At 41.6% G+C, this 24,621-nt stretch overlaps 1 protein-coding gene across 1 annotated transcript in view; it reads left to right on the top strand.

The window, feature by feature from the left end:
- Positions 1–15,104, top strand: part of Rap1b (RAP1B, member of RAS oncogene family) — a 30,506-nt gene extending 15,402 nt beyond the window's left edge. The window contains exons 2-8 of the mRNA XM_028759083.1: positions 4,196–4,277; positions 6,151–6,219; positions 7,553–7,609; positions 8,680–8,820; positions 10,688–10,831; positions 11,868–11,984; positions 13,782–15,104. Of these exons, the coding sequence (XP_028614916.1) occupies positions 4,221–4,277; positions 6,151–6,219; positions 7,553–7,609; positions 8,680–8,820; positions 10,688–10,831; positions 11,868–11,954 (555 nt within the window). The 5' untranslated portion in view covers positions 4,196–4,220 and the 3' untranslated portion in view covers positions 11,955–11,984; positions 13,782–15,104. The remainder of the gene's footprint in view (positions 1–4,195; positions 4,278–6,150; positions 6,220–7,552; positions 7,610–8,679; positions 8,821–10,687; positions 10,832–11,867; positions 11,985–13,781) is intronic.
- Positions 15,105–24,621: the final 9,517 nt, after the last annotated feature.

Below are 24,621 nucleotides of genomic sequence, written 5' to 3'. Positions count from 1 at the left end.
AGTGTGCTTACCTGTAGACTTTACAACTGAGTCTAATAAGAAAAAACAGTTTTGGTTTGTTGGTTGCTGTTTTGCTTTTTGGTTTGTTTGTTTGTTTGTTTGTTTGTTTTGGGTCACTACCTTGTTTATCTGGTCACTCAGCTGAGAAATCTGTAGTACAGTTAATATATTCCCTTGCAATCAGGTACTGAACTTAAAGGTGACGAGTGTAATAAAACTGGAAGATATATGATCTTAAGTTGCAGGTCAGGTTTTGTTACTGAATATTTTAGTGAAAGATTTGGCAGGATTGGTAGGGATTAGCCCTATTTACTGGAACTACTAATACTAACCCATGAAAATGGTAGGAGAGGCCATTTCCCTATTTGTGGTATTAATCTGGTCAGAACGGGCAGAGTGCTGTGAGGAGCTTCGTGTTGGTTTCTTATGTGTTGTTTTGTGTTTGGTTTGTGAGGCTGCCTCACTGTAACCCGACTCACCATTCCTCCTGCCTCAGTCTCCCAAGGACAGACGCTCCACTACACCTGGCTAAGAGTTTTATTTTTGACAGGAATCTGGGCCTCTTTTTTTCTTGAAAGATAATTTTTAAATCTGCTCAGTCCTGAATTCTGTTCCTGCACCCAGCAGGTTAGGATTTGTGTCCTGACATTGAATTAGTTAAACTTTGTTGGAAGCGAGATGAGAACTTGGTAGTCATCTGAAATTGGTGCGGTGCTACTTTGGGACTTGGAGGCGGAAAGGAGAAGTCAGACAGCTCTCTTCCAGGACGAGTTTAGTGGGAGAATAGCATCACTTGACATCGGGAACTAGTGGTTACGGGGTTTACATAGCCCTCTGTAATTTAACATCGCAGAATTCCAATTGAGGGAGGAGAGTTAAACTAAACAACTTGAGAATAAGAAAACTGCTTGTTACCAATATTCTAAGGAGAAACGTTTGTCTGTAGCTACTTTAGACTCTTTGGCATAGAATTTTACTGGAAAAATAATCAGGCCTTTAAAATCTTGCCCTTTGAGGCTGGAGAAATGACTCTGAGTTAACATACACAAGAAGACCTGCCCTACTTTGTCCTGCTTTTTATACTTCCCAAGCTTAATTCCCATGACCATTTCTCACACACACACAATCTGTTTCTGTCTCTGTCTCTCATACACACACACATTCTTTCTCTCCCCTCACCCCCATTCATTTGGGGTGATAGTTGGAGAGAAAGCCCTGGATGCCATTGCCCTATTTAGAAATTAGAAAAAAAGGGTTTTCACTGTATGAAGCATATTGGAGATTTTTGGGCTACCAAGCCACAAGGAAGAAGAAAATGTAGGTCTTTATATCTTCCTTTGGTTGAATACCCAATAATGTTAATAGATTTCCTAGTTATGGGCAGTATATATATAGGCAAATTGTGACATTATATTCAGACCTTTAAAAATCTGTATCATATTTGAAAAATATACAAAAACATATTGAGGAGGTGCTTTCAGATAGGGTTTCATTATATAATTGAGGCCAACATTACATTACATTAGTGGGGGGGGGCACACACTATGACCAGTGTATCCCTGGGTTATTTACATCCCCTATCCTGATGCTGTGAACTGCTTTCATATGTGAGGAGTAGTTCAGTTGGTGTAGCTAAAGTTCTAGAACATGTTTCAACAGATGCCCTAAAGTGTGCAGCCCATTTCTGAGGCAGAAGGAAATGTAGCTGTGGTGGTATATTTATGACAAATGAAGATACTACCACGGTTAAGAAAAGGTGCCTAGTAATAATTAAACGTTCTAAACCTTACTGGGGGTGTAGGTTACTTGGATGTGGGCATATGGCAGAACTTCACCTAATGCTTAAGAGCTACGTGTTTCACAGGATATAATATATTCCTATAAATTAAAATGTTTTCAATGCTTACACTTTAAAAAATAAATATCTTCCTTTAGCACATACCTTGCTAATCTCACCCAGCACTGAGGAAGCTGAGAATAACCATGAGTTCAAGGCCATCCTCGTCTGGAATGAGACCCTACCTCTAAAAAACAAAGAGGGGAAAAAGTGTTTCTTAATAGATTGTGAGATTCCCCAACAAAGTATTCGTTAGAAGACAAAAAAATTACAAACTGATAAAATGATTGTTACCACCAAGGTTTTGTAGGTGATCCAGGTGAAGTTGGACCTTAGTCCCTTATGTTTGCCTGAACAGATGGTTGGTGTTACACATCTTCAGTCCTCAGTGGGCCAGCTTGAACAGCTTATGGGGCCTCTGTTTCCTCCATTCTCTGTTTAACAGGTGAAAGCAAGACCACCCAGGCCAAAACAAACATAAGACAAAACTTCACAAGTAGATGAACAGAAATTAATTAGTTAAAGAATGGAACAAATGACTAAAGTATTTACTAAATGGTACAGCTCATACTGAGAATCAAAAAGCCAGTTGCCATCTACAAAGGCCTAAGGTAGCAGTTCAGAGAGATAAGCTTGAGGAGTCAGAGGGAAGCCTCCCACAGTGCTGCTAAAAAGGGAAGAAATTAGACCTAAGGAGCTTCTTGAAGTGATGCTGTGTGAGGGTCTTCAGCCTGAGAAGGCAGGACATAATAAACGTGCAATTGTTAGTTACTTAAGCAAAAAACTGACCATATCAGAAAGCTGTTTCCCCTAGGCAGAGCAAATGCTGCTTTTATGATTTGAGGGGAATTGTGAAACCTACAGACTGGCAAACTTCCAGAGGCGGAGTAAGTTAGTGTGGACTGAAGAATGGGAGAGCCGCAGAGCTGGAATCTTGCAGTGTAGCTCAGGGTAGTGTCAAGCCTGGGTCTTCTGAGTTCTGAGATTGTAGGGATGTACCGTCGTGCCTGGATGGTGTGTTTCCAGTCCCTATCCGTCACACTCATTCTTCAAGAGCATTGTCCCAGGGGACAGGGATTTCCCTCTATTCGTTGAGTATATGCCTGTTCTCAACTACTTACAGTTGTAGTTGTAGGTGGCTTGGGTTGTTTGTCTGCTACTGTCTTAAGCTGGTAGGTATGTCCTGTTAGCTTGTAAGAGTTAGAATGCCCTTGGTGATGTCTCTCAGCACCACCCCAACCCCCTTTTTCCCTTTGGATGTTCTAACTGAGGTTTGTGTTAATGCTTGCTTCCAGATTATTGGATCTCAATCAGTGAATTGAAGGAAGTGCACACAGATTGCATGCTAGCAAGGAAAAAGCAAAGCAGTAATACAGGTCAGGTGTACTGCAAAGACATGAGTAGGCTCTTTGAGTTAGGGGGACTCTGGGCTCCAGGTCGTTGTCTCAGGCCTTGCTTTATGGGCTCTTGGAGGAAGAGGAGGTGTTTGATTGCAAAGGGGGCATTAGGAGTGGGGTGGGGGTCTCTGTTTTGCTTGGCAGGCTTTGCTCATTGCCTTTCTCGCGATGCATCCAAATTTAATCATATACGATGCCCAGCCATGGGTAGGCCTAAGATAGTATTTAGGAATTCTCTCTAAAAGTTCACTGAGCACAGTTTACCATACCACACGATGTACCAAAACTAGTTCAGTCCAGATCTGCCCTCTCATCCTATTCCTAATGTATCTAGGACTATATTTTGTCCGTGAAACGGGACTTCTTTGAGACTTGCTAGAGGAGATTTAGAAACATATCCCATTGTTTATGATTGAGTGTGCTGTTGGATGCAAGTTGTGGGTCTTAGGATGCTCACAGTTTGTGTGTGTGTTGGAGGTGGGTCTTAGTATCCTTACTGTTTGTGTGGCTAGTGCCTGCTGGTACTGGTCAAGAAGGGTATATGCATTGCCTAAACAAAGTGGTGTCATAAGTCGATAAGCTATTTACTATACTTCTCTGTATTGTAAATAAAATAGAGCTAAAAGTATTGTCTGTGATTCTTTGTATCTTACCTTATTATTATGAATGTGTGTGACATGCATGTGTAAGTACATGTACCATGTGTGTCACATGTGTGAACGTCAGAGGACAGCTTTGTGGAGTTGGATCCTGATTATCAGACTTGGGTTGCCGAGGCATTGACAGCAAGTCCTGTACTGAGCCATCGCACACTTTTAACTTAACTCTGTACTGAACTTGCACGGCGCTCCCATGGGAGTCTAATCTAGTAATCATTTTATGTAAATCTGCTGCTCTGGTTGTGTTACAAAAAGCACATAAATACCAAGACTTAAGATTGTTTTTCTTCTTCTTTAACAAGGTACTAAGTGTAACAAGTGTGCATCATGCGTGAATATAAGCTAGTCGTTCTTGGCTCAGGAGGTGTCGGGAAGTCGGCTCTGGTAAGTCGGTCTTGCTCAGTGTAAGCTTTGTACTTGGAGATGCTCTTTTCTACTGAGGTAGTTTTTGTCTTGTTCTCAGGTTTAATAGTCAAACACAAATCTTGATTTGAATTCCTAATTCCCCCGCCTTTACATAACTGCAGGAATGCTGAGGTTGTAGCGTTACAGGCCATATCGATTTTCTGTGGGGACAGAGCCCAGGGCCTCACGCAGGGGCAGAGCACTGCAGCGGAGCTACAGCTCAGCTTTTGTTGTTTATGGTTTTTGTTTCCTGAAACAGTTTTTGCCAGGTACCCTAGACTGGCCCTAAACGTGTGACAGGCCTCACTTGTGCTGGAATTATAGGTGTGTACACCACGCCCAGCTCTTTTAAAATATGCTTTTGGTTATTTGTCTTGGTTTGATTAAGGTAAAATCCTGTAACTTTACAAGAAGTATAAGATTTTTTCTTGTAATTTTAAACAGTTACTAGGTGTATCTGGATGGGTAGCATTCATGTTATATGAGAACTAAGTTTAGGCTTTCCAGAGAGTAGCAACCTATACATGTGTGTAGATTTGCACGTTAGTGCAATATAGAGAAATTAACTTTTTTTAATTTGTAAATAGGAGTGTGTATATATATTTGCAGTTAGTCTTTTTTAAGCCTTTGATATCTAGTTTTGTATTGTTTTAATGGGCATATTTTCCCTAGCAAGGATGAGCTTTAGAAGAAACAGTTTGATGTGACGAGAGTTGGAGAATAGATAAGACAGAAAGAATCCGCTCACGTTAGTCAGAATTTAGCCAAGAACCTGGATCAGGAGGAGAGTGGTGGTGTACCCCTGCAATCCTAGCGCTGGAGGCTGAAACAAGATCCAGAGTTAATGGCCAGCCTGGGCTGCAGGGAACTGTGTATTGACTTTCTCTTTACTGTTAATAAGATAAACCATCTTACTTGGTCATTTTAAATGGCCACCTATTGCTATGCATGGTGGTGCACGCCTTTAGTTCCAGCACTCAGGAGGCAGAGGAAGGTAGATCTACAGGAGTTCAAGGCCGCCTGGTCTCCAGAGTGAGTTCCATGACAGCCAGGCTACACAGAAAATCCCTGTCTGAAAAACAAAACAAACAAAAAGACCACCTGTGTAGAACTTGACCCACCCTTAGATCAAAACTGAAAAGTGTATATAATATTGATTTGCTTTTTTGTTTGTATCTGCAGTGGTAGAGAGATGTGTTGACTGTGTTTGTGGGTTAAAACTACAATGCCAATACTACACAAATGCTGTTTGAGTCACTGTTGTACTTACTGTATAGTATAGCGAGTAGTTGTTACGCCGTAGTTAACAGTGACAAACTTTATATGATCAGTGCACACACAGTTTGGTTTGTCTTTATCCTGAAATACTTTTGATTCGTAGTTGGTTATGGAACCCACAGATACAAATGGTTAACTGTAATTTAAAACTACAGATTTAAACTGAACATAGTGGTGCAGACCTATAATCCAACACTTGGGTAGGAGGGGCCAGAGGGTCACTGCAAGTTTGGGGCCAGAGTGCTTTACATATTGAATTCCAGACTAGCCAGAGATACATGATGAGACCCTGTCTCAAAAAATAAAAATAAAGGGCTAGAAAGATAGCTCAGCGGTTAAGAGCACTGGTTGCTCTTCCAGAGGTCCTGAGTTCAATTCCCAGGAACCACATGGTGGCTCACAACTGTCTGTAATGGGATCTGATACACTCTTCTGGTCTGAAGACAGCTGCAGTGTATTCATATAAATAAAAATAAATAAATCTAAAAAAAAATAAATAATTTAAAAAAATAAAAGTTTACAGACTGATTTGTTCTTCTTCTTGGAATATAATGTTATTTTAATTTTTTTCCAGACTGTACAGTTTGTTCAAGGAATTTTTGTTGAAAAATATGATCCCACGATAGAAGATTCTTATAGAAAGGTATGTTACTTTCTAAAGGCCTTTGGTTTTAATACAAATGAAAAGATTCATTTTTTAGTTTTCAAATATCAAATGTTTTATATAAATTAAAATGAAAAGATGTTTGTTAATGGAAAATTCATATGCTATTTCTTGTCATTGCTTCCCCACTACTGCCAGTGATTCATAAGCATCTATACACAGGCGTTTGTAGACCTTTTAAGTTTATTCTGACCTGAGAATTGTGACTGGAGCAGCCCCATATCCCCAGGCCTCCCTCACTGGACAGACTGATAGATAGCCTTCAGCTCTCTCAGTCCTCTGGAGGTGGCCTCCAGTGGCTTCCCATCCTTGCTACTTCATGCCTCCTTGAGACTGCCACAGCAGAGAAGTGAGGCTGGTGTTTGCTAACACGGCACATGTTAATAAAACAGTATGCAGACATCTTTAATTTAATAGTGTGAGAGTTGTCCCTCTACTTTTCTGAAGCACCTGGCCCTCCACTTACGAACATCTGCGTTTCCATTTTACCACTTGCCTACCACAAAACTAGAAACTCCTTCCTGCAGCCTAGCTGTGAAGCAGAAGTAGTCTTTTCCTTCTGTATCTAATTCTAAATAAATTTTATTCCTAGAAAATGTTAGAAAGGATAACACGGATATGCACTTTATTTCATAATTATGACACGGCTTCCTTGCCTCCAGAAATTGTGTCCCAGTGATGAGACAATAGAGTGTCCAGGGAGAGAAAGGCACACCCAGGGTGTTCCAGGAAAGCTGGCAGGCATGTCACGCTGCACTGTTGAACTGTTGCTTTCCTACGTGTCTGTTTTGAAGACATTTCTATTCCAAAGTTAGTGTTGGGTGAGTCACATTGTGGAGTGACTTACTGGGACATAGAATTGGCACCTGGCTAGAATTTAGGGTGCTTTGAAGCTTGCTGACTGTGTTACTTTTCTATTGCTGTGCTAAAACACTATGAACAAGGAAAGTTGAAAAAGGAAGCGTTTACTTGGGCTTACAGTTTCATGGGTTACAGTCCATCATGGCAGCAGGCCACAGTCATAACGGCATGAGGGGAAGAGCAGAGAGCAAGCTGGCCCTCGGGGTTGTACTTCCGCCACTCCCAGACCTCCCAGATAGCAGCACCAAGTGGGAGTCACACATTCATATGCCATAAACCATGCTTAGTAAAACTGCCACAGTGACTTAGATAGTTTTTAAGTATTGTTTGGTATTACCCTGTAAAGTTCCTGTAACTTGTTACCTGTTGTGCTTTTTACTGTTGGGGGTATTTTAAAGTAGTTTTACATGCATTAAAAATAAAGGAATATTTTAATTATTTTTTTCTTTAGCAAGTTGAAGTAGATGCACAGCAGTGTATGCTTGAAATCTTGGATACTGCAGGAACGGTATGTAAAATGAAATTATCAAAGATATGCAGTGTACAGGACTGGTTTTTAAATGTTGCTCTTTCTAAATGCAGTATACCAGTAACAAAGACATTTTTTAAATGCTAGAGTGGAAATTTTCATGGTCTGTGGTTGTACTAGTCCATTTAAGATAGTCTTACTACATATTTCAGATAATGTTGACAGTGCTCGGGTGCAGTCTTTGATGTTATAAAATTGTTATGTTTGGTAGCTGTCCTCAGAAGTACTTTGAAGTAACTGTCAATTCTGTTACTGTAATGAAATGCCTATAGCCAACTAACTTGGTAAATGTAGGCATGTTTTAGTTTGTTGTGGAGGTACAAGGTCTAGGAACTGAGTCTGGTGGTGGCTGTGTTCCTGACAGAACCTCAAGGCAGTGTGTAACAAGTAGCAAGACACAAGAACATGCATACTTGTGTCTCTCCCCATCCTGTAAGTCTATTCCACCTAACAACTTGAACCCTAATTACGTCCCAAAGGCCTCACCTTTGACGTCCATGGGATTAAGTTTCTGCCCCCCTGGATACCTCAGAATGAGAGTTAAATTTTGGCATATGAAGCCCTTGGGACTATTCAGTCATTGAGACCATAACAACCAATTAGCTTTGTAGGTATCCAAAAGTAAGGGAAGGATTCTGGGTACAAAAACATCAGACACAGTTCTTTTCCACACATGCTCACACTCTAGTGAAGAAGTGTAGATAAAACAGTAAAATACAAGTTTGCATGCAGACAGCCCCACAGAACGATGGCCCTGCGTCATCCTGTACCTGTGGGATAGACGAGGGTGCTCAGCACCTTATGTAGGGTAAAGGTTGCTTTTAGAGATACTGTATTTCTGTTCCAGTTGAACATCTGTTGTATGTACATCTGGTATAATTTTAAAAGAACTTCTAATATAATTTTTCAAGCAATATCTTTCTGTAATATATAATTTTATGAAGTGTTATGTGATGCTACAATATTCTTCATTATGCTGTTAGTGTAGGTTTTAAGTGATCTAATGTGGTATCAGAACACATTGTTGCCTTTGACACTTCCTACTACAGGAACAGTTTACAGCCATGAGAGATCTGTACATGAAGAACGGACAAGGCTTTGCTCTGGTGTACTCCATCACAGCACAGTCCACGTTTAATGACCTACAAGACCTGAGAGAGCAGATCCTTCGGGTTAAAGACACTGATGATGTAAGCAGGCTTCATAATGAATGCTGACGTGTATTTCAAACTGCTAGTTAATATTCAGTTTTAAAATGTAAATACTCAACTTAATTGTTTCTTTGAGACAGGGGTTTTTTTGTGTAGCCCTGGCTATTGTGAAACTCACTCTGTAGACCAGGCTGGTCTTGAATTCAGAGATTTGCCTGCCTCTGCCTCACAAGTGCTGGGAGACCAAGATGTCTGTGACTACCACCTGGCTTGCTTTTATCTATTTTTTTCCTAGTTTTTTTTTTTTTTTTTTTTTTTTTTTTTTTTTAAAGCAGTCTAAATGTTTGCTGCTCAGGTAAGATCTCCTGTCTGATCTCCTAATACTAGGATTACTGCCTGGCTTCATATCTCCTATTTTTAGGCCATGCGTTTGTGTAGAGGTAGTGGGGATGTGAGAGAGAAATGTTAATAGAGCAAGCTCTGTGTGGCCACATTCACAGTAGACTCTCCCTATAGCCCAGGCTGGCCCTGAACTTGGAGCAGTCCTCCTGCCTTCTCCCAAGTGCTGGGTTGATGGGCATAATCCTTTTAACATAAGATGTAGCCACATTTATCTATGACCATATGCCTATAGTATGTCTCTGTATTGAAAAAGGAACATAATGGTAAAGGAAAACAACCAGTATGTTCGGTTCTAATAGATTAGATTTAGGTGTCCCTGCAGACTGAGGCATAATGGAAGATGGCTTTAATCCCTCATTACCTGTGGCATTGGGTCTTACGTTTGTTTGATCTTATATCAGAATTACAGTAGGAATTGCTACAGAACTTTCCGCTCACTAGGCTAGTGTAGGGCCTGAGCGTTTGCATTTCTGACAAGTTTGTCAGTGATGCCGCTGCAGGTGTGAGCACCACACTCTGATCACCATTGTAGTGCTGGGCGGATGGATATGCACGAGAGGCAGAGGACAGCCAGAGCTTTATAGTGGACTCTTAATCTCAAAAAAAAAAAAAAAAAGTCATAGGGTTAATGGAAGCTGATATTGAGAGAGCTAAGGGCCTTTATGGTAGATGCTGTCATTTCCCATGCTTCTGTAACTGAGAATCAAGGAGGTTTTGTTTTTCTAGAGTTGCATTAATTATTTATGTAAAAAATATCTTATAAAATCTCTTTTTTTTTTTATTTTTATTTTTTTTAGAATTATTTATTTTATGTATATGAGTACACTGTAGCTGTCTTCAAACACACCAGAAGAGGGCATCAGATCCCATTATAGATGGTTGTGAGCCACCATGTGGTTGCTGGGAATTGAATTCAGGACCTCTGGAAGAGCAGTCAGTGCTCTTAACCGCTGAGCCATCTCTCCAGCCCTTAAAATCTCTTTTAAAAGCTTAAATTCTTATTTTCTTTATTTGAATTTTTTTAGAAATTTATAAAAAAAAATTTAATGGCCATTAGTGGTTTGCATTACTTTTCCCTGTACTGCTCTTTTAAAATTATAAACATTAGATATAACCAAACTTGAGAGGCCTCTAATAAGTGTTGATTTTTTACTGAGTTGATTTATTTCTTCATAGCATATAAAATGAGAGGTTACATAAAGGACTGTGAGAAGCTGAAGTTTCTGCTTTAGGGACCTTCTTAATTTCTCCTTTTTGTATTGTGCAATTCATTAACGTGTGTCAGAAACCAAAAAAACGTGAAGCTGGTTCACACCCTTAATCATTTTGAAGTGTTGAAATCTGTCGACCTTTCATGGTAACGCCCTCTGTACTTCTTTTAGAAGTGTTATTTTGATGTCTGTGATTGGGTTCTCTGTGGTGTAAATTCCCCTCTTTTGTAAGCACTTTCTAGCTGGGCCATCGTTGTGTATGATTTGTCTTACCCTCACGACTGTCTTCACAGGTCCCGATGATTCTGGTTGGTAATAAGTGCGACTTGGAAGATGAGAGAGTTGTAGGAAAGGAGCAAGGTCAGAACCTAGCGAGACAGTGGAGCAACTGCGCGTTCCTAGAGTCCTCTGCAAAGTCCAAGATAAACGTTAACGAGGTATGTGCGCGTGCACTTAGAAGAGCTTTTCTACTCAGTGCAGGTAAATGAGTGCCGAGGGCTGGGAGGGGAGGGGGTTCAGCACCGAGGAGCTTACAGTATGAAACCCTGTGGTTAGTTCCCAAGACCGACATGGTGACTCATAACCATCTGGAACTCTTATTCCACGGAATCCAAGCACCCTCTTCTGATATCTCTGGGAGCTTGCGTGTACATCGTGCACATAAACTCATGACCCAAACACACACATAAAAATATTAAATTTTTGCCAGATGGTAGTGGCACATGCCTTTAATCCCAGCACTCAGGAGGCTAAAGTGGGTGGATCTCTGAGTTGGAGGCCAGCCTGGTCTACCAAGCAAGTTCCAAGATAGCCAGGGCTGTACTGAAAAACCCTGTCTCCAAAAATTAATTAATTAATTAAATTTTAAAGAAAAGTGTTATGAAGAACTCCAAGTTAATATATACTCTTATAGGGCAAACAAAAAAATCTTGTCCAGCATATACATGCAAATAAGTAACAACATTTCGGTTTCTTTGAAATGCATACAGAGTGAAATTATTGTTAAAGGGAAAGTTAAGCAGAAGGCTCATTTTAGAAACCATTAATTTCATTGAGCATTTGAGAGAATTTATATAAAAGGCTAAAACTCAGAAAGATCGCATGGTTCTTGAAGCAGGCGAAGCCCCATAGAGCAAAGGCATGGAGCCGTCTGAGGCAGACAGTGAAGGGGACCTGCTTTGTTGTAGGAGATCTGAGTTAAGTAGAATTCTTCAGCTTAAGGGAAACTGTTTTAATTTCTCAAAAAAACAACAAAACTTGGTACTTGTAAGAACACTGGCTTTATACTCATTCTGCAAAAGAATATTTGTGTTCTGGACATTTTTTTTATAGCCGTGGGAATTGCCAGGAGTTTTTTGTTTCACTTTTTCATTTTTGAGTTTTGAGTTTGTTTTTTTCTCCTTAAAACAAGTAGTAGTGATAATAATAGTAATAATAATAATAATGATAATAATAATAATAATCTGTTTGCAGATCTTTTATGACCTAGTGCGGCAAATTAACAGAAAAACTCCAGTGCCTGGGAAGGCCCGCAAAAAGTCATCGTGTCAGCTGCTTTAATGTACTGAATGCATTGTAGCTCTGAGCCAGGTACGTTACGTTCTTGTCCCTAAACGGTGTTAATCCTTACTGATAGATATCATGACTTGGTGTGGGAATCCTAGTAACTGAAATTACGTATCTCATTTACCTATCATAAGAAGTAAGGTGCTTTGCGTGTATTGGTTCAGCACATGCTTCTATCCTGGCGGGACCCTGAAGCTGCTGTTCAGAGCCAGCTTCTCTTCCCTCTTAGTTCTGTCTAGGTAACTGAGACATAATATAAGAGAGAGACAAGCTGTTTTAACACGTGCATGGTGTGCTGCCGACTAGGGCTTGTGATCTCTACTCAGTCAGGAGGATGCCTACAACAAGCCCTCACGGCAAGAACCCAGTATTCCTGCATTTTGGTTGGGACGGTCAGGCACAAAACAGGCACTCACCTAACTAGGACTGTAAACAGTGCCACGCCCTGCTGTGAGTGACACTGGCAGAGCCAGCCAGTGTTTCAGCAGCTTGCCCAGCTTCTGTGTCCATGCTCACAGCTATGCTGCAGTGGGTTCTGAAGAGGCAAACAACAGGGCAGGCACCAACTTCTGTAAAGTCAGAACCTAGAGCAAGCTTGTCCTGAAACGCTGAGCTGTGAGGTGCACGTCAGCAGTGCTGGAGGAAGGACCCTCAGCAGGGAGAACCAAAGAGAGACTAAGGGAGCCTGGTGGTGGTGGTGGTGGTGGTGATGGCAGCAGCGGTGCACAGCTATAATCCCAGCACTTGGTGAACAGAGGAAGGCAGAGCTCTGAGTTCCAGGACAACCAGGGCTACACAAAGAGACCCTGTCTCAAAAAAAAAAAATTTTAAAAAGGAAACAAAGGGTTTTTTTTTCCCAGTTTGTTAGTACTGCCGTTTGTCTATTAACCCTAATTATTCTAGTAAGATTGGTTTGACCATAAATTTTAATGTGATTTTTTTTCTTTTTTTTTTTTTTTTAAAGATTGATTTATTTTGGGGTCGGGGAGGTGGTTTTGCCTGCATGTATGTATGAGTACCACATGTGTCCCTGATGTCCAGGGAGGCCAGGAGAGGGTGTTGGAGCCCCTGAATTGGAGTTAAGGCAGTAGTAAGCAACTGTAGGTACTGAGAATGGAACCTGGGTCCTCTGGAAAATCGTCCAGTGCTCTTCACCATTGTGCTGTCTCTCTAGCCCCCAATTTCTTTGGCTTTTTAATCTTTGGAAAGTAATACAGAAATTTGCACAGAGCTTTTTGTTTGGTTGATTTGGTTTTTCAAGACAGGGTTTCACTGTGTAGCTGTGGCTTTCCTAGAGCTCACACTGTAGACCAGGCTGGCCTTGAACTCAGATCTGTCTGCCTCTGCCTCCAAAGTGCTGGGATTAAAGGCGAACACCACCTCACCTGGCTTGTGCATAACTTTTTTTTTCCCCTTCTCTTTTTGGCCTAGAGTTTTCATTGGTCTGGCTTCTAGGACAGCAGCAGTATAGACTGCCATCTTTTTTTGAATAGAGGTGCAAAAATGTCTTAGCTGTCATTAATATAAAGACTAGAAAACAGGGCTGGAGAGATGGCTCAGTGGTTAAGAGCACTGACTGCACTTCCAGAGGTCCTGAGTTCAAATCCCAGCAACCACATGGTGGCTCACAACCATCTGTAATGAGATCTGATGCCCTCTTCTGGTGTGTCTGAAGACAGCTACAGTGTATTCATATATAATAAATAAAAAAATCTTTAAAAAAAAAAAAAAAGACTAGAAAACAGTAAGACTTCTTACTGTTTCCTTTTGTTCTTTATTGTACTGTTTCTGGTAATGCATGTATTTTTCCCCCTTCCACAGGTCTGAAGAACTGTTGCCCAATTCAACAGTGCCAGCATTCCAACTTTGTTAAACCTACCAACATCTTAAACGGACTTTCCTGTGGTGGTACCCTGTAAGAGGCGGATGAAAGCTACTCTATCAGTTTGCACATTCTAATCACTTTCCAGTATCACGAGAGATTTTTACTTATATAATAGTTCTAGAGTATGCAGCTGGTAAAACCAGAGGCTACATCCAGTATTACTGCTAAGAGACATTCTTCATCCACCAATGTTGTACATGTATGAAAATGGTGTACTGTATACTTTAACACACCCCATACTTTGTATTGGAGAGTACAATAATGTAAATCCTAAAAGCACCACTATTTTAGCATAATAAAAGAAAGTCCAAAGAGCTCCTATATAGACTACTCCAGATAACTTTGCTTCTTTGATACTTGTAGCTTATTGTAATTTTTTTTAAATTCAAGGTCATTATCATTGTATTATACAAAATAAGCGCTTTGATTAACACAGCTATATAGTTTTTTTAATTTTTCAAAAACCTGTGGAGACAGTGATCTTGTCTTTAAAATATGATAGTCCTTTCAGTATAATGTCTTAGATTAAAGACGTTGCCTTTAATATCTGTTGGGAAGGAAATGTCCAGACTTTTCAAATCTCCTTATTCTATGTTTCCTTTTTTGTTTACATAGGGAACAATGTTTATAGTTGTGTGTACAGTGGGGGTCTACAACAAGAAGTGTATATTTTCAAACAATTTTTTAATGATTTAACAAGTTTTGTAAATCATTTTCAGGCTTCTGCAGCTGTAGATTCTCACTGTGCCTCCCTTGCTTGCTCATGCATACGTGTGTCTGCAATACCAAATAGACAGGGTTAGTGTCTCTGCCTGTTAGTGGTTGTTTCCCATGTGTAACGTTTCGGTTGAGATGTTAACTGGTGGACGAGTACTGTGGATGTGAATGTGGGGAGTACTTTTAATCATGTGTAATTGGTCACAAGGCCTAATCTGCAGTAAGTGTTGCTGTTTTATTTAACAATGCCTTGTTGCTTTGTATGCGTTAACGTTTGGGTGTAAAGATTGTGTGTCCATCCAACAGGGAGCCACAGTATTTAAATTGACCAACCTGATGTTACAACGACTTTGAGGTGGCCAAATGTAAACTAAAAGCCTTAATTAAAGTGGTGCAATTTTGTATAACTTAGCATCCGTAGTTCAATAAATTTGGATTGCCGTGCAAGGGCTTGCATTATAGTTATTTGCCACTTGAATGTGTTTTGTGTAATGTTTTAACAGTGCTAGTAAATAAATATGGGTTTACCTTTTTAAATGTAATAGGTGTTATTTTACACAGTGTGATTTCATAATTTATAACATATAGGTAAACCAGACTCTTAATTAATTCCAAGAATGATGAATGAAAGATATCAGGGTTCAGTTTTGGTTTTGTTTTCTAGAGTTGTTTGACACTATCCATATAAAACCACCCTTTGAACGTTTCCTTGAGAAAGAATGTTATAAATGAAACAGTATTACTCGGCCGGGCGGTGGTGGCGCACGCCTTTAATCCCAGCACTTGGGAGGCAGAGGCAGGTGGATTTCTGAGTTCGAGGCCAGCCTGGTCTACAGAGTGAGTTCCAGGATAGCCAGGGCTATACAGGGAAACCCTGTCTCGAAAAACCAAAAAAAAAAAAGAAAAAAAAAAAAAGAAACAGTATTACTTGTGAACAAATGCCTTTGGCTAGTGTTCAGTAACTCTTTAGGGTGGGAAAGGGGGAAGGATTCAAATACTTTGGGTACTACCTTATGGATTTTTTTCCCAATAGAATGCAAATCTTTGGGGAATTAATACAAAGAAATTTCCACCATTTATGCTTAAAATATTAGTATGGTTATACAATTTTTGATGTGGATTCATGCTACTTTTATCATTTTTGTCTTGTGTGTACTATAATTGAATTCTGTGAAATTTATAAAGAAGCTCTTAAACTTTTTCATAGTATTTACCAGCTGCTGGAGCAACTGCTTAGGGTACCTTCTAGTCTGCAGGTGTGCCAATCCTCAACACGTGCTGTTTGAAATGGGACATTAAAGGCTTTCATTTTAAGATGGTCTTACTCGTTAATGTACTTAAATTACAGAGTTGCAAGCACTGAAAGGCCTAAAGTAAATCTTGTACATGTTCTCGGTTTTTAGTCCTTGAAACACATAGTTTAGTAAAGCGTGGGTTGTTGGTTTTTTTGGTTTTGTTTTTTTTTTTTTTATAATTATCTGGGGATGCCCTCAAAACTGGGGTACTAAAGTCATTTCAGTTTCCTCTTTCCATCCACGAGCTTAGCAATAGCAAGTGTAACCGAGATCAACCAAAGTGCTGTCCTATTGGAATCCAGGCCTGTAAGATTTCTAACTTGGACACTTGACGTTCTGTGCCAGGTAATGTATTATGGGGCTTGCCCTATCATGCTAAACTAACACCCACTAGCTGTGATAACCCAGTTACAGTAAAGAAAAGGACTCCAGACATCAAATGTGCCGCAGCTGTGCCGGCCTCGAGATCACCCTAGGTAAGAAGGGATCTGCTGGGGAGCACTGAGCTGCAAACAAGGATCAGGGGCACGGCGTGATCACTTTAATATAGTGAATCACTGTGGGATCCAGAGCCACAACTGGGTTTTCTGGAGTTCTAGTCTACCAGTCTGATTCCCTCCATGTGACCATGGCCAGGTGTCCTTTCTCGTGTGACCCAAGCTGTCCACACCCAGTACCACCCAGTACTGTTGAGCAAACCCAGGGCCCCGTGAGTTGTAGCAAGGCTGCACCACCTGCGCTGTCTGTGTCCTGTGCTAGAGGTGGATGCTGACAGCATCCATAGGAGTGAATGCTAGTGCAGTCCTATAGGTCCCTGTGTTCCGTGACACAATCCTAAAGGGCCGTGCTTTATAACAAACACCGTTTCTCTTGTACAGAAGTAGAAGCCGCGTATGAGGTATGGGAATTAACATGCAGATGCACGCCCCTGAATGGAATAATAGGAAGATAATAAAAAGGACAAGGAACAGAGACCTGGTCGTGTCCCGAGAACAGCTGGAGAAGCTGGACACTGAGGGAAAACCATAAACTTTGGGGTTAGCTTTTTTTTTGCATCTGTGTGAGTTGTGTGTCATGTGTAATACTTGTTTGCATGTGTGGGTGCACATGCTATGTTCCAGTGTGTGTGGAGGCTAGAGATTTTTATCAGATGTTCTCTGAAGTCATTCCCGCCTTACATCAGGCCACCACCTCTCAGTTGAAACCAGAGCTTGTAAGTTCTGCTGGTCTAGCTAGCTAGCTACACTGTCCTGGTCCTCTCTCTCTGCCTCCTGTGCACTGAGATTACTGGTGGCACCCCAGCTGCAGGGCAAGCACCGTGCTTCCTATGTAGCCCTCTCGGTCCCTAGGCACTGTTTGGTTTCTATGTTCAGGGTTTTTTTCCCCCCAATTAAGACTTTACCATAAATTGACATTAAAAATTCCATTGCAAAATTAGGTTTTGCTTTCTTTTACTATCTCATCTTCGGTGTGGATTACAAACATAAGACATTGCTACAAGTGTTCTTTTTAGCTACTTCATGATGTGTGTTCATTGAGTGTAAACCCCAAGCTGGAGGTGTAGCTCTGTGTACTTTACCAGCATGTACAAAGAAGTACTGGGAAATGGGGGTGTATTTTATAATTAATAGTTCTAAGCATTTACTGGTTTGTCTCTCTTAAACTGCCAGTGTGCCTTAACTTTGTGGTCCAGAAGACAGATATATTATTTAAATCAGTTGTAGCTTACAGTGCATCGCACTTGACATACACATGACCATTGTGGTGAGCCGATGTGAAAGAAAAATGCAGAGGTGCATTGGGGACTGGTACCCAGGCTGACAGTGGCTGGAGCCCCCTCCCACACCCTTAACCAGCTCGCTTAGGCTGAGGCTCCATACACAATACAGGCATCGGTCTGTACTGTTATGACCGATTTCTATTTGCTTAGCTTTGGTTTTGAGATAGGGTCTCTTTTAGTCCAGGCTGATTTCAGACCTGCTGTGTAGTCAAGGACGGCCTTGATCTCATCCTAGCCATGTTTGCTCAGCAGTGTATGGTGAAGCTACAGGTGCAGGCCACCACACCTGGCCGACCTTAGTAGGCACAAAATGACTGTTGCTAACCAGATCTGTTTTCTGACTCCTGGGGTTTTTATATATCCTATACATTTTGTTTTGTTTTGTTTTGTTTTGTTTTTCGAGACAGGGTTTCTCTGTATAGCCCTGGCTGTCCTAGAACTCACCCTGTAGACCAGGCTGGCCTCGAACTCAGAAATTCACCTGTCTCTGCCTCCCAAGTGCTGGGATTAAAGGCGTGCGCCACCACCGCCCGACGTATCCTATGCGTTTTAAACCTGTTTTCCATACATCCCCTTTTAGCAGCTTGTAAGTTACTGATCTTAGGAACTAAAGGTTTTATCTGGAATTGGAGATACCGACCTGATTGCTGCCTCCCAGCCGGTCTGCTGTATTCCAGCCATGGTTCACTGTGCTGAAGACAACACGAGTGTTCTGCCTGTGTGGAGAAGTGCAGCCAGCAAAGCTCTGTCAGCCGTATGTTAAACCTGCCAGAGCCTTCCATCTCGATGGTCTGGTTAGTTTAGGGAAACCTGCTATCGAGTTTCACGAGTTCCAAGGCTTTTTCTCATTTGCTGTCAGCCATCTCATCTGTTGGGAAGAGTGGGCAGAACTGTTACTGTTTGGCTTGATGGCTGGTTAGACCTAGGTTAGCCCCTCTCTGATGGACCTAGGCTAGCCTCGTCTTCCTCACTGTTGTTGGGAAGTGAGGTAATTGTCCATCTGCAGCCTTTAGCTCTTCAGCGTTTGACATTTCTGGAAACTACGCAGTTACCTTAGAGGATTTCTGTGTGAGTAACGTACAACCCAAGTTAAAAGGTCACAGCAGTTTTTAAATAAGGCAGAAAACAGAAAGTCTTTCACGGTTTTGTCGTCTGCCTCTTACCCATTCAGATTTCTATTTATAGTGTGGTGTAGTCTATGTGCCTTGTGAGGATCATTTCAGAACAAGGCACTGTTACTGTCAAACCTGCAATGTGCTCCAGGTACAGGGAAGAAGTAAACGTATCTGCCGAAGACTTACTGAGTTTCTCATCAGTGGGAAGGACTAGTCGGATACAGTACCAAGTGAAAGACTTGCAGTCACGTGACCATGCTGTGGAGAAGGCAGTTACTCCAGAGACAGTGAGGAACCATTGAACTAGACTTAACCCTGAAGTGATTTTGGGTGTATTGCTCTGGTAAAAAAAGAAACCCAAAAAATTAAGAGTGACTAGAGAACTGGTTAATCATTAACCAGTTGGTTCTCACCCTTCCTGGATGCTGCAGCCCTTTACTACAGTTCCTCATGGTATAGTGACTCCCGACCATAACGTCTTTTTTTTTCTTTTTTCTTTTTTTTTGGTAATGTAAATATTTTTGGAGATAGAGGTTTCTCAGACAGGGTCGAGACCCACAGGTTGAGAACCTCCGGAACGGCTTGGGAACGAAGGTCTGGGGTTGGTGAGGAGCCAAGGGGTTGGGTACCAATGGGGATAAAGTAGAGAAGCTGGCAAGGGATTGTAGTTAGGGTGCATCTAAGGAAAAAAAAACCTTGGGGAAGGATGAGTAATAATTGTCTTCCCCAGGTAGCCACATTTGAACAGTTGCCCCTCCTAATCAGTATGGGTGACACTTGCTTTCATGAGGACTAAGCATGAAAGCCTGGTATAAGCAGACTTGGCACGGACAGGTTTGAATTAAAGATGGTTGGGCAGAGGGGTGGTCATCACTTCTCACCACACACCTCAGTCACTGCTCTCGGTCACACTTCCTAGTGGAGGATTGACTCCTGATCCAAGACACCAGGCCTGTGTCAATCTCTACAAAGTGCCGCAGGGCTGGTGCAAGCAAGCATCCAGGTTGAGCCGTGCCACAGCTATCGGTACAGGCCACCAGCAGATGTGACACGGCAGCGTTGCCACACGCTTTCCCAAAAATGGCCATACCTTTTTTTTTTTTTTTTTAATCCTCGTTTTTCTTAAATGGTACTTTGGTACTTTGCCAGAAATGTTTTAAAGATAAATTATTAACTGTTTTCATTATGAGCTTTAGCTCTGTCTACCTAATTCTCTGGGGAAACATTTGTGTCCTAAACGGAGGGATGTTCTAACAGACGTGGTGATGGAAAGCCATAGAGGTACATTCTCACATCCCCAAATCAAAACAGGACTGCACACTTGCTAGAGGCAGGCGCCGGAAGAGAGCCCATGCTTTGGCATTTAAAGATACTTGTGGTGCCATTCAGAGCCCATCTGGATAACCCACTGTGATTTGCCAAACCTTTAATTGCATCTGCAGGTGCCCCTTTTTTCCAGTTGAAGGTAGCATCAAAGGTTTTTGATGGGGATGTCAGCCTAACCTTTGGGGGCCATTGTCTGCCAGAGTCTAAATCCACAGACCTCTGTAAAGGTCAGAAGCACCTCAGGCAGTCCTGGATTTAAAGCGCTCTGTAGGGATTCTGAGCAAATCTAGGATTAGGTGAGACATCCATGAGTCACTAACCCATGAGACATTCCATAATAAAGGAAAATATCCGAATGATGGTGTTTAGAGAGATCTTAATTCTGCCTTGTCCTGCTGCCTGAGAGTAGGGACTTATTTCAAGAAATGAGAGGTAATCTGGGTACGGTGACACACACCTAAATTCTTAGTGCTCAGGAGGAGGAGACAGAAGGGCACCTGCCCTGACTAAGCCTGGCTCCTTGCTAAAGCCTCTGCCCAAGACGATGTACGAACTCCAAAAGGGAGATGGGTGTGGAAGGATTAAATGACCTTGGTTTTGGAGTTCCTTCCCAGTATACAGCCCGCTTCCATTCTCAATATTCTTTTCTTAATGATCTTTCTATTCCATGCCTGACATAAAATGCATGGCTTTTCCTCCATTTCTCTGTACTGTATTTTTCTCTTAAGCTGATAAAATTGTCCTCGAGCTAGGGAAAAAATATAATTAAATGACCTTCTCTGGTGGGTTATGTGAAGTTGATTAATAAAGCACTTTCCGAGCTTGTATGAGCCCTTGGGTTTGATCCCTACCACCATGAAGATTTGAACAAGTTCAGATTATTCACTGATTGGGGGTGGGGTGTGCATCCAACATTAGGGCTGGGATTTCTGCTTTTATAATCACATCCTGAAAATAAACTTTGATTCTACCAAGTGATGGTGTGTATCACCAAAGGTCTGATTCAAATATCATCAGTTATTGTAGAAGAAAAAATTTGCTTTTTCCCATAATTATGTAGACTCCAGTAAAGCACGGCATGGTTCTGATAAAGTCTGAACTGGAATCAGATGTGTTGGTGCACACCTTAATCCTAACACTGCAGAAGCAGGCTGATCTCAGCCTGGGCTACAGAGTGAGACCATGTCTTTAAAAAAAAAAAAATAGAGACTGTAATACTGTCAGCCACTAACATGCCACGAATTGTATTGCACCAATATTTAAAGGACTTCCTCAGGAGGAAGTGGTATCCACCCACTCGCTCTGAACCAGTACAGAGTATTCTAGCCAAGGCATCTAGACAGGATGTGGCCGACGACAAGTACTGACTTGGTTGCCCTCGGGATGTCACATAAACAGGGTGGATACAGTGATATACCAAGCGTGTCAGCCTAGAAAGTTGATATATCTTCATTGCCACCTTCTCTAGCTGTCAGAATTGTCACTTGCACACTGTCCATCTTCCCAACGTAGTCAAAGGGAAGGTTATGTTTTGTTGTCGTTTTAGGCTCAGTCACTCCTAAACTTCATTCTAGAACAGTGGAATTTGCCATCAATGTCCTGACTGCTTGACTCTGGAAAGGACAGGTAATAATTTTTAGGAACCAGATTTTGTAATGACTCTGTATTAGTTGGTATCCTTAGAGAAACGGCTGACAGTGGCAGGTGTCTCAGAGGAGGTCGTATTAGACTGATGTGCTCAATAGAGCCAGGGGACTACCTCCGACAGGGACTAGCTTTCTGCTGCACGGGTTTCCAGAACCCAGTGGCCAGTCGGTGAAGCCGGACGTCTCAGCAGCCCTGACGTGCTGACGGCCTGGAGATCCCTGGGAAATCATTGTTCCTCACTATGTGTGGAAGACTGAAGGAGTTGGGTTCTGTATGTTTGTGTAGCCCCAGATGCTCTGAAGGTGATGCTGACTTTGAACTCAAGAGAGTCGACTGTCTCTTATCTCCTGAGTACTGGAGTTAGCCTGGCTAAGAAGCTAGATTCTGATGTCAGAAAGGCTGGGAGAAGGCGTCCCCAGTGGAGCAAACATCAGCAAGAAGGGGAGGATTCCCTGGACTCCTGAAGTGGAACAAAATTGTCCTCTGATTACCATACACAGAAAATAAGAGCTGTCAAGAATCAATCCAAAAGAAATATGTATAAGATGACTACACATTTATATCAGCCAGAGGGTTATACAGCTGATAATCTAGCTGTGGGGAGGCTAAGAGCCTGGGCGTCATAGTGACTTTCAATCTGGACTCCATAAACCTTGTCTGAAATCACAAACCAGACTAGAGCTAAGAGCACCCAGAGGTCTTCCAGAGGATGCAAGTTCAATTCCCTGTGCTTACATGACAGCCCACAACTGTAACTCCAGATGGAGGGGACCTAACACCTTTTGGCCTCTGTTGGGCACTAGGCACACGCATGGAACACATGCAGGAAACCACACACATAAGTGAACCTAAAAAAAACAGAAACACAAATGAATTCAATTGGCCCATAAACCGGTGTTTTAATAGCCACAGAAACGTCAATCAACGTAAATACTCAAGAGCTTCACATATGGATGAAAACTACAAGGAGAGGCCCAAGGTTAGAGCATAAGAAGTCCTTGCTGGTGAAGTGTGAATTAGAGAAACTTTTAGGTAAGCCAAAAATCGGGAACTATATGTAAATAGTGATTAAAATTCAAACTATACCTATTTCACCAGGTGACCCTAAAGAGAAGAGGTCTTATACCAAGTTGATTAAACATTGGCACCATGTGCCTATCAATAGGAAGACTAATTGAACAAATTATGGGTGATTGCTGCATAGCGTACATACATCAGTAATCAGTATGCAAGTTAGACAGGACGTTTAGTGGTGGGTCATGCCTGCCGTCCCAGCCCTCCAGGGGCTCAGGTAGGAGGATCATAAATTCAAGGGCAGCCTGGAGAGAGATACAGACACACACGTACACACACCCTGTCTTGGGGCTGAGGGGGCTGGGAAATGGGCATACCAAGTGTATGGTGGCACATGCCTGTGATCCCAGCATTCTAGAGGCAGAAAAGGGGTACTGTAAGTTGGAAGCAGTCTGGTCTACAAAGTGAGTTCCTGGCAAGACTTTGTCTTTACAGAAAGGTTTGATTCCTAAGATGCTTCAGTGAGGGGAAAAACAAGTGAAAAGATATTTTAAAAGTTGTCAAGTTTTCTATTTGAGATGAGTTCCGTATATGTCTACATGTAAACATATGTATCTATATGTAAATATATATTATATATTATACATATAGATATATGTAAATATAGATATGTGGAGGGTGACTTGTAAAATCAGAATTATGGATAACTAGAATATATTCTTCCTTGACGTTCCTATGTTATCCTTATGTAAAAATACTTTTAAATTTCACAAATAATGCAATCAGCATTGTGACTTTAGGATTTTTTTTTTAATCTTTCAAAAAAAAAGCCAAGAGTTTAGCTTTCCGATATTACCTGAAATTCAGTCTTTTTATACAGCTAACTCAGGTCAATCTTGTAAAGGACAGAGAAGCAATCCTTCTCTGTGCCCTAGGGTTGTCAGCTTTTCCTCAAGATGGAACTCAAATCATTTTAAATTGCAAATAAGGGGCCAGGATGGATTCTGGAGCATGAATTTTCTTACTGGGCTTTGTTGAGGGCTTCAAGTTTCTAAGCAGACGTCAAGGGCATTCCTCGAAGGGTCAAGATTCAGGGCCCATCTTTCCGTGCTTGGAATACACTTCTATTTTTAGAACCCACATAATTTTCTTTCAGATGTCAATAAATGTGCACTTACAAGGCATTTTTTTCAAGTCAATTTCTGCTCTTGATTTGTGAATTAAATTGACTTCTTTATGTTTGTAGCTTTGGGGATTGAACCAGACGCTGCACTATGCCACAGAACTGTATAACAACCCCTAAGAGTACATCCTCTTGAATTCTGTAGAAGAGTGGTTCTCAACCTTCCTAAGGCTGGAACCTTTAATACAGTTCCTCATGGGGCGGTGACCCCAACCATAACATCTTACTGCTGCCTCCTAACTATAATTTTGCTACTGTTATGAACGGTAAAGTGGATATCTGATGTGGGACCCCTGCCGACCCACAAGTCGAGAAAGCTCACTGCTCTAGAAGGTATTTTACTATTGACAGAGTTAACCATACTATCTAGTAACACCTAGTTGTCACAGTTTTGTTACATTGTTTCTCAAAGTTACTATCCAGGCGGCTGGAAGGATAGTTCAGCAGGTAAGAGAGTCTGCTGCTCTTGCAGAAGAACCGAGTTCAGTTCCCAGCACCCATAAACCACTCCAGCTCCAGGGGGTCTGACACTCTTCTGGCCTCCACAGGCACCTGAACACACATGTGCATGCACACTGCACATAAATAAAAATAACTCTCTTTTTTGAAGTTATATCATGTTTTCAGGCGATAATGAGTGTTTGCTGTCCCTTTGCACCTCACTCCCAGTCCATCTTACCCGGCCTGTGCCTCTGAGGC

Source organism: Grammomys surdaster, unplaced genomic scaffold (assembly GCF_004785775.1).
Source record: "Grammomys surdaster isolate TR1022 unplaced genomic scaffold, NIH_TR_1.0 126271, whole genome shotgun sequence".
Taxonomy (NCBI): Eukaryota; Metazoa; Chordata; class Mammalia; order Rodentia; family Muridae; genus Grammomys; species Grammomys surdaster.
The sequence above is the reverse complement of the archived record's forward strand: the minus strand, read 5'-3'. Positions and strand labels throughout refer to the sequence as shown.